At 48.4% G+C, this 10,230-nt stretch overlaps 1 protein-coding gene across 1 annotated transcript; it reads left to right on the forward strand.

The window, feature by feature from the left end:
- Positions 1-4,065: 4,065 nt before the first annotated feature.
- NCR1 (natural cytotoxicity triggering receptor 1) lies at positions 4,066-9,935 on the forward strand (the record flags this gene model as incomplete). Its single annotated transcript, XM_080703735.1, has 6 exons — positions 4,066-4,099; positions 4,409-4,693; positions 6,865-7,140; positions 7,410-7,463; positions 9,433-9,480; positions 9,619-9,935. 6 exons carry the CDS (start codon positions 4,066-4,068, stop codon positions 9,933-9,935), a joined length of 1,014 nt encoding a protein of 337 aa, XP_080559861.1.
- Between the last annotated feature and the right edge of the window lie 295 nt (positions 9,936-10,230).

The raw sequence follows: 10,230 nt of genomic DNA on the forward strand, positions 1-10,230 counted from the left end.
CCTTTTTATTTTTAAATTTTTAATTTTTTAATATTTTTTGTGGTACTGGGGATGGAACCCAAGGGCAATCTACATTCAAGCTACACTTCCAGTCCTGTTGTTTTGTTTTGTTTTGTTTCTTATTGTTTTTTTGTTTCTTGGTGGTACTGGGGTTCCTGGAAACCCTTCTACCTCTGGGCTACACTCCCAGATCTATTTTTATATGTTTTTTTATTTGGAAACAGGGTCTCTTAAGCCAGCGTGGCTGGCTTCGAACCTGCGTGATCCTCCTGTCTCCGCCTCTCAAACGCGGGGATTACAAGCGTGCGCCACCACGCCTGGCCCCAGTCTTATTTTTTATTCTTTATTTTGAAATAGGGTCTCACTGTGTTGCAGAGGGCCTCACTAAGTAGCTGAGGCTGTCTGAGAACCACGTGTTCTTCCCGCCTCAGCCTCCCAAATGCTGGGATTACAAGCGTGCACCACCACGCCCAGCTCCTTTTTATTTTTCTTTAATATACTTCTGTTGGTACATTGAAGTCTCACATCATAATGTATTTCAGAGTGGTAGGAACGTACATGCACACAGCATTTGATGAGGCCACACACACACCCCTGCTAAATTGCTGAGGCTGGCCTCAAACCTGCAATCCTCCTGTCCCAGCTCTGTTCTCATCTTTGAGAGCCTTTCAGGCTCTCAGACGTGCCCCACCTGGTCTTGCCTCTTCTGCCTCAGAGAGGGGTTCCTCTCTCCCACTGGGACTTCGTCATCACCATCCCCAGTGATTTGTCTGCCAGGGTACCCACCGACCTCTCAGCCTAGTCCATCTTCTCATGCCCACAGAGGCGCCCTCCGTAGCTGTTCCCATTTCAAACTAGCTCATTAGTCTGCCCAAAGAAAATAGCTCCAAATTGGCCAGCCGAGATGGCGTATGCCTGTAATTCCAGTACTTGGTGATGGGGAATGTGTTGGCAGTGGAAAATTGCTTTGGTATTCATTCTAAAATGTAAAAAATAGTCGGGGCCTGGGTGCTGCGCAGACAGACAGGGAAGGGAGGCAGCTGTTACTAAAAATGATTAGCAAGTACACAAAAGAGTTGTAGCCCAGGGCCTTCATATTCTAAACACGGTTACCTAATAAATAGCTTCTAGCAGATAAGCTAAAACTCCCCGAGGATGCAGGAGGATGGTACAGGCCTTCCTCAAAGAGGGAAGATACCATGGGACCCCTGACTTTCTGGTCAAGTAACACATCTTGGTCTTAACAAAGACTTGCACCGGAGAGGAAGGGCGGGCCCACACCTGCATCAGCACAGGAAGAAGGCTTTTGGTCCAGCAGGATGGGAGATGGTGACTCCTCGTAATCATATCAAAAGACTTGCACCAGAGATAATGGGCGGGGCCACACCTAATGGGTCAGGAGCAGATAGAAAGACTATTGGTTAAGCAAGATGGGAGATAATGAATCTATAAAAACTGTTATGTGTTCAAAAACTTCACTCAACTACGTGTCTCTCTCTCTCTCCTCTCTCTCTCTCTCTCTCTCTCTCTCTCTCTCTCTCTCTCTCTCTCTCTGATGTAATGCTTTAATAATTCTGTCCCTTCTTTCTGCCTTTGTAATAATAAAAATTGCTTAAGCTTACAGCAGTATAGTTCTCACTAATTTTTTCTAAACTAGCTAAGAACAAAAACCCGCGCTCGCCATCTCACACCGTTACATTTGGGAGGCTGAAACAGAAGGATCGCAGGTTCGAGTCCAACCTCAGGCACTTAGCAAGACCTTGTTTTTTGTTGTTGTTGTTGTTTTGTTTTGTGGTTTTGGGGATTGAACCCAGCAGCATTCTGTCTCTTAGCTACACCTCCAGCCCTATTTTTTATTCTTCATTTTGAAACAGGGTCTCACTAAGTTGCGGAGGGTCTCACTAAGTAGTTGAGGCTGGCCACAAGCCTGTGATCCTCCTGTCTCAACCTTCCAAGTTCTGGGATTACAAGCGTGCGTCACCAGGCCCAGCAAGACCCTGATTTTTTTTGTTTGTTCGTTTATTTTGTAGGACTGGGGGTGGAACCCAGGGGCATTTTACCTCCAAGCTACATCCCCAGCACTATTTTTTTTTTTTTTTTTTTTTTTTTAGGTCTGGGGATGAAACCCAGAGGCATTTGACCTCCAAGCCACACCCCTGCCCTATTTTTATTCTTTATTTTGAAACAGGGTCTCACTAAGTTGCAGAGGGCCTCACTAAGTAGCTGAGGCTGTCTGTGAACCGCGATCCTGCGGTTTCAGCCTCCCAAATGCTGGGATTACAAGCGTGGGCCACCACACCTGGCTTCCCAGCACTCTTTTTTTATTCTTTATTTTTGAAACAAGGTCTCGCTAAGTTTTGCAGGGGGCCTCACTAAGTAGCTGGCTGACCGTGAACCTGTGATTCTCCTGTCTCAGCCTCCCAAGTACTGGAATTACAAGGATGAATCACCACAACTGGCAAGACCCTGTTTTTTAAATAAAGAGCAGGGTGTGGTATGGCATGCTTGTAATCTCAGCACTTGGGAGGCTGAGACAGGAGGATCACAGGTTTGTGGACCACCTCGGCTACTTATTGAGGTCCTTTGCAACTCAGTGAGACATAAAGAATAAAAATAGGTGTTCAAAATAAAAGAATAAAAAATAGGGCTGGAGGTGTAACTCGAAGGTAGAATGCCCCTGAGTTCCATTCCCAGTACCACAAAAATAAATAAATAAAATTAAATTAAAAATATGGCTGCGAGTGTAACTCAGGGTTATAATATTCCTGGATTCAACCACCAGTACCCCAGAAAAATTGTTTAGACCTTCTGAAAACAGAGCAGAAACACTCAACCTTTTGAGTGAAAAAATATACTAAAATATTTAAGATTTTAAGATTTCATTTCTATTTTAGACTAGAGAAATATATTTATATAAGAAATGCATATTTATTTATTTATTTATTTATTTATTTATTTGGTGGTACTGGGGATGGAACCCAGGGGCCTTCTATTTCTGGCTACATTCCCAGACCTATTTTATATATTTTTTTAAATTTGGAAACAGGGTCTCTTAAGTCAGTGCTGCTGGCTTCGAACCTGTGCGATCCTCCTGCCTCAGCCTCCCAAGTGCAGGGATTACAAGCGTGCGCCACCATGCCCGGAACCACCATATTTTATTTAAAAAAGAGCATTTTTACTGCAACACGGTAAGTCTTAGAAGAACATCCTGTTAACATTCCATTCTCATGAAACCAATTTCCCTGAGCCAAGCTGCTGTCCATGGGGTGGCCAAGGCCCAAAGCCCTACTTTTATAGGATTTTCAGGTCTTTTGTTCTCCTTCACACTGTCCTATGCCTTCCCTGGGCATAATTCTCACATTACAGAAATTCAGAGGTTAGCCCAGAAATGAGTTTGGGGCTGGGCAGATGATGGTCAGAGGAGCTGGCTAGATAGTTATGGATTCACCGTCCTTTCCTCCAACCCAAGATCAGAGGTGGAGGGAGAACTGTGAGCCTTCTTGTAAAAAATATTCAACCACCAGGCATGGTGGTACACACTTGTAACCCCAGAATTTGGGAGGCTGAGACAGGAGGATCCAGGTTCGAAGACAGCCTCCGCTACTTACTGAAGCCCTTTGCAACTCAGTGAGGCCCTGTTTCAAAATAAGAAATAAAGCCGGGCATGGTGGCGCATGCTTGTAATCCCCGCGCTTGGGAGGCAGAGACAGGAGGATCATGCAGGTTTGAAGCCAGCCGCGCGCACTGGCTTAGGAGACCCTGTTTCCAAATAAAAATGTAAAAATAGGTCTGGGAGTGTAGCCTGGAGGTAGAAGGGCTTCCAGGAACCCCAGTACCACCAAAAATAATAATAATAATAATTAATAATAATAATAATAATAATAATAATAATAAATAAAAAAACAGGGCTGGGGTATAATAGCTCAGAAGTAGAATGCCCCTAGGCCCCATCCCCAGTACCACAAAAACAAAAATAATTTCAACCCACCACATCCTGTGCCTGTCCCTGGTCTGTTGGCTCAGTCCCCACCAAGCTGCTTAGAGCACGCCTGCAGGATGTGCGCTATGCGGTCAATATCCACTGCCCTGCTCTGCCTCGGTGAGTCCTTCGTGGCGGTATCGGGAGCTGGGGTGCCATGGGGCAATATGTCTCATTATCTCTGCTTTCCAGGGCTGTGTCTGAGCCAGACTATCCACACCCAGAAGCGTGAGTCCTTCCTTCAAAGCCCCAGCATTGTTCTTTTGAGTTCAAACTAAATGCCCAGCCATCTGAGTGCACCTGGGGAGCGAAGGGAGGGTGTCTGTCTTCCTAGGGAGAAGGGGGATGCAGGAGCCGGGGCCAGCAGCCGGGTGAAGAGTGGGTGGGGATGGGGCCCATCTGGAACCCCAGTCTCTGATTCCCTCCCAGAGACTTTCCCAAAGCCCATCATCTGGGCCAAGCCTCCTTTCATGGTTCAGAAGGGAAGCTCCGTGACCATCTGGTGCCAGGGAACTCAAAAAGCTGTTGAGTATCAGCTGTATTGTGGAGAGAGGCTCTCTGCCACAAAGAGACCGAAGCTACCTGGATGCAGAGGCAAAGTCGAGTTCCATGTGACAGCCATGACCTCACACACCGCGGGGATATACCGATGCTTCTATAAGATTGGGGAGCTCTGGTCAGAGCCCAGCGCACCCCTGGAACTGGTGATGACAGGTAACTATTCTCTAGCGGCAGGGTCATCTCCTTGGCTTGAATCCTGGGGCAGACCATCAACCATTAATGCTCCAAGCTCCTCCAAGCCCCATTCAGACACCGCCAGTCCAGGCAGGCGATTGGGTATTCAGTCCATCTCTGTATCCTAAGAGCAAATTTATCTCAGGTCAAATTCTCCAGGGGAAGCCGGGCGTGATGGCGTAGGCCTGTCATCCCAGTACCTGTGAGGCTGAGACGGGAGGATTGCAGGTTCTAAACCAGCCTTGGCAACCTAGTGAGGCCGTGTTACCATATAAGAAATAAAATCAGAGCCAGGTGTGGTGGTGCATGTTTGTAATCCCAGTACTCGCGATGCTGAGACAGGAGGATGGCGGGTTCCTGGGAAGCCTCAGCTACTTCGTGAGGCCCTCTGCAACTTAGTGAGACCTTGTTTAAAAACCAAAAAGTAAGCCGGGCGTGGTGGCGCACGCTTGTAATCCCCGCGCTTGGGAGGCAGAGACAGGAGGATCATGCAGGTTCGAAGCCAGCCGCGCGCTGGCTTAGGAGACCCTGTTTCCAAATAAAAATGTAAAAATAGGTCTGGGAGTGTAGCCCGGAGGTAGAAGGGCTTCCAGGAACCCCAGTACCACCAAAAGAAAAAACAAAAAAACAAAAAATAGGGCTGGAGGTATAGCTCAGAGGTAGAATGCCCCTGGGTTCAATCCCCAGTACAAGAAAGAAAGAAAGAAAGAAAGAAAGAAAGAAAGAAAGAAAGAAAGAAAGAAAGAAAGAAAGAGGGAGGAAGAATGAAAGAAAGAAAGAAAGAAAGAAAGAAAGAAAGAAAGAAAGAAAGAAAGAGAAGAGAGGGAAGGAAGGAAGGAAGGAAGGAAGGAAGGAAGGAAGGAAGGGAGGGAGGGAGGGAGGGGAAGGAAGCTGCTGGGGATACATCTTGAAGATAATGCTTCTGGGTTCAGTCCCCAGTAGCCCCCAAAAAAAATTCTCCAGGGAACAGTCTCTGTCATGAATAATTATGTTCAGGGGCATCACTAAAGGGTGTCCTCGAAAATACCTATAATGAGCATGTGTAGCGGCATAGGCCTATAATCTCAATACTTGGGAGGCTGAGACAGGAGGATCACTGGCTCAAGGCCAGCCTCAGCATCCTAGCAAGATCCTGTTTCAAAATAAGAAATAAAAAGGGCTGGAGGTATAACTCAAAGGTAGAATTTCCCTGGGTCAATTCCCTGTACAAACAAAACATCAAGTAAACAGAAGATGGGCTCATTCCCAGGCTTTTGATGGTGGAGCCGGGGTATCTGGATTTCTAACTGGCTCCCAGGTGACAGTGATGAGGAGGCTGGCCCTCAGGAGCAGACTCTGAAGCGCACTGGTGCACAATAGTTCCCAGAGAGAGTTTATGGAAGCTGGAACAGCAAGCATCATCCTTGGAGGAGAGAACAGCAACCGTGCTTCCGTGACCAGGACAAACCTAGGAAACAGAGAAAGAGGTGTCTGGTCTTAAGGGCAAGAAAAAGAGAGCTAGGGAAGGCAGAGGCAAGCTAACTTTGTCTTTTTTCGGGGGGGGGGGTGGTATTAGGGATTGAACCCAAGGGCATTCTACCTCCAAGCTACACCTCCAGCCTCTTTTCTTTCTTTTCTTTTTTTTTTTTTTTTTTTTTTGCAGTAGTGGGGATGGAACTCAGTGACATTCTACCTCTGAGCTACACCCCAAGCCCTATTCTATTTATTTATTTATTTATTTTGGTGGTACTGAGGTTCCTGGAAGCCCTTCTACCTCCGGGCTACACTCCCAGGCCTATTTTATACTTTTTTATTTTTGGAAACAGGGTCTCTTAAGCCAGCGCGGCTGGCTTCAAACCTGCGCCATCCTCCTGTCTCCGCCTCCCAAGTGCGGGGATTACAAGCGTGTGCCACCACACCCGGCTTTATTCTTTTATTTTAAAACAGGGTCTCACTGAGTTGCAAAGGACCTCCCTAAATAGTGAACCGCGATCCTCCCGTCTCACCAAATGCTGGGATTACAAGCGTGCACCACCACGGCAGCTCAGCCTATTATTTTTGGCTGGCCTAGAGCCTGTGATCCTCCTGTCTCACCCTTCCGAGTACCGGGATGACAGGCGCACGTATCCCTCTAACCAGGCTCTTTACCTATCAGCCACCTTCTCTCGCAGGAATGTATGACACCCCCACCCTCTCAGTTCATCCCGGGCCTGAGGTGGCCTTGAGGGAGAGCCTGACCTTCTATTGCCGTCTAGAGACTACCACCGGCAAGTTCTTTCTGCTCAAGGAAGACCGTCCCATCAGCCAGCATAAACTTGGGAACATCCAGGGGGAGTTCCCCCTGGGCCCCACAACTGCAGCCCACAAAGGAACATACAGATGTTTTGGCTCCTACAACAATCATATTTGGTCTTTCCCCAGCGAGCCCGTGACACTCGAGGTCACAGGTGAGGACGCTCGTTTTTTATGGGGAGGGGGTTGTATTGGGGATTGAACCCAGTGGTATTCTACCTCCAAGCAACACCTCCACCTCCTCCCCCAGTGTCTTACCCAGAGCCTTGGGAGAACCCCAGACAGTAATGGGGAAGATGGCATGCAATCACCGTTTCTTAGAAACCCAGCCCCATCCTTTCTGAATGACAACACCAGAGGGACAGAGGCAAGGACACAGAGGAGAGACACCAAGACCCAAATCGCTTTTGATTTTTGTTTCCAGGAGATGCTGGGAATACCAGCCATGTACCCACAGACCCCACCTCTTCTTCTACTGGTGAGTAACTAGCCCTTCTAAGCAAAGAGGAAGAATGAAAACTTCCCAGGGATGCTATAAATATGAAATTTGTTCAAAATACCTGTGGAGTGCCTGGCATCAACTAAAGCCACATTGGTCACCCAAATTACTTGGTCTTTGGGCCATTGATATTCCAGCAACAGGAGACAGACCATGAGTCACGAGGAGACAGATGAGTTCTGCCGGGCGTGGTGGTGCACACCTGTAATCCCAGTGCTTGGGAGGCTGAGACAGAATTGTGGGTTCAAGCCTCAGCAACTTAGCAGGATCCTCAGCAACTCAGTGAAACCCTGTTTAAAAAGGGGGAGGCTGAGCCGGGCGTGGTGGCGTACGCTTGTAATCCCCGTGCTTGGGAGGCGGAGACAGGAGGATTGCACAGGTTCAAAGCCAGCCGCACAAGAGACACTGTTTCAAAAATATAAAATGGGTCTGGGAGTGTAGCCCAGAGTAGAAGGGCTTCCAGGAACCCCAGTACCACCAAAAAAAAGGGGGGGAGGCTGGGGGTGTAACTCAGAGGTAGAATGCCTTTGGGCTCAACCCCCAGTACCACACACACATATACACAAAAACAATGTTCTGTGGCAATACTGGGGGCTGGGTGGGGCTAGGGCAGCTCCTTTAGGGTACAGAAGAAAATGGTATAAGTTTGCTGGGAGCCATCTGTGGTGGCACACACTTGTAATCCCAGTACTTGGGAGGCTGAGACAGGAGGATCTCAGGTTTACAGGCAGCCTCGGCAACTTGTGAGGCCCTCCACAACTTAGTGAGACCGTGTTTCAAAATAAAAAGGACTGGAGGTGTAGCTTGGAGGTAGAATGTCTCTGGGTTCAACCCCCCAGTACTGCAAAAAAAAATTTTTTTGCTGGGCGTGGTGGCAGACACCTATAATCCCAGGACTTGGGAAGCTTAGACCAGAGGATTGAAGGTTTTAGGTCAGCCTCAGCAATTTAGCAAGACTCTATTTTAAAATAACTAAATAAAGGAGGGCTGGGGGTGTAGCTCAGAAATAGAATGTCCCTGGTTTAAATCCCAGTCAGAGAGACAGAGAGACAGAGAGAGAGAGAGAGAGAGAGAGAGAGAGAGAGAGAGAGAGAGAGAATCCAGAGGCTGAGTTTAGTTCTAGGACTAACACGTGCATATCTTCATGCCAGAGAGATCCCCTCTGGGAGTCCCATTTTCCTCAGCACTGAGCTACAACCCCAGCCCTTTTTATTTTTTTCTTTGATACAGGGTATAAATTGCCAGGAAGAACTTGAAATTGCCATCCTCATGCCTCAGCCTCACAGATAGCTGGGATTACAGGTGCATGTACCACACGTGGCTGAAACCAATTAAATATTTTTTTAAACGTTACTGTGGGTATTGGAGAGTTCTACCTCCGGGCTACCCCATCCCACCCCTCCTTTTTTTTTTGAAACGGTCTCGCTAAATTGCCTAGGGTCAGCCAGGCGTGGTGGCGCACGCTTGTAATCCCAGCATTTGGGAGGCTGAGACCTGAGGATAGCGGTTCGCGGACAGCCTCAGCTACTTAGTGAGGCCCTCTACAACTCAGTGAGACCCGGTTTCAAAATAAAGAATAAAAAATAGGGCTGGGGCTGTAGCTCAGAGGTCAAATGCCCTGGGTTCCCTCCCAAGACCCGCAAAAAATAAATAAATAAATAAATAAATAAATAAATAAATAAAATAAAAAATAAATTGCCTAGGGTCTTGCTAACTTGCTGAGGCTAGCCTCCAACCTGCGATCCTCCTGTGTCAGCCTTCCAAGTCCTGGGATTACAGACCTGCATCTCCACCAGCAGATGAAGCCCCTGGGACTCAAAATTGGGTGGAAACCTTGGGAAGAAAGCTGTAAAAGTGATGGCACAGGCTTGGGGTAGAGGATGGAGGCTGAGATGGCTAGAAGGAGCCATCTTCCGCTCCTCACTCCTCTTTTCCTCATCGTGGGCAGATTCCCAGGACACCTGCCTCGGGATCACAGAGTCAGGATTCACCAGAGGTAACTGGGCAGCTGGGGGTGCAGGCGCTAAGGCAAGAGCGAGCGAGCGGGTGGTGACCTGCGGGGCGAGGGAATTGGGGCGGGCGGGGAGCCCCCAGCGCCGTCTGGCCAGCGGTCCCTCCCTTGTTCCGATCACAGAAGCTACGGGCAACCTCTTCCGGATTGGGATGGCGTGCCTGGTCCTGGTGGCTCTCCTGGGGCTCTTGGTGGAAGAACGGTTCTGCAGGAAGAGGGCTCACCTGGGGGCTAACAGAGCTGCCAGATGGGAATGCAAAAGGTTGCGAGTGCCAAGCCCCCTCGAAGCGGAACCCGGAGCCGCGGGTGGCTCTGCAGGCAGCTCCCGGTGCCCACACGCTGGACCCGCCGAGAAGGGAGCCGCGGGGACCCGGGGGCGGCCGCGCGGAGTGAGACCCAGCATCCCGGGGACGGATGAAGATGCTACCTTTCTTCTATAGACAAATCCTCCTGTTCTTTTTAAGTTTTTCGAGCCCACTTATTACAAATCATACATTTTTAAAAAAAAAATATATATATATATATATGCTTTTATTGGTGCATCATTATTCATAATGAGGTTCGGAGTGATAAAAGCACACGTGTAGCCAGCCGGGCGTGGTGACACACGCTTGTAATCCCAGCATTCGGGAGGCTGAGACCTGGAGGATCGCGGTTCGCGGACAGCCTCAGCTACTAGTGAGGCCCTTTGCAACTCAGTGAGACCCGGTTTCAAAATAAAGAATAAGAAAAAAT

This window comes from Muscardinus avellanarius (genome assembly GCF_963383645.1).
Source record: "Muscardinus avellanarius genome assembly, chromosome: 10".
Lineage (NCBI taxonomy): Eukaryota > Metazoa > Chordata > Mammalia > Rodentia > Gliridae > Muscardinus > Muscardinus avellanarius.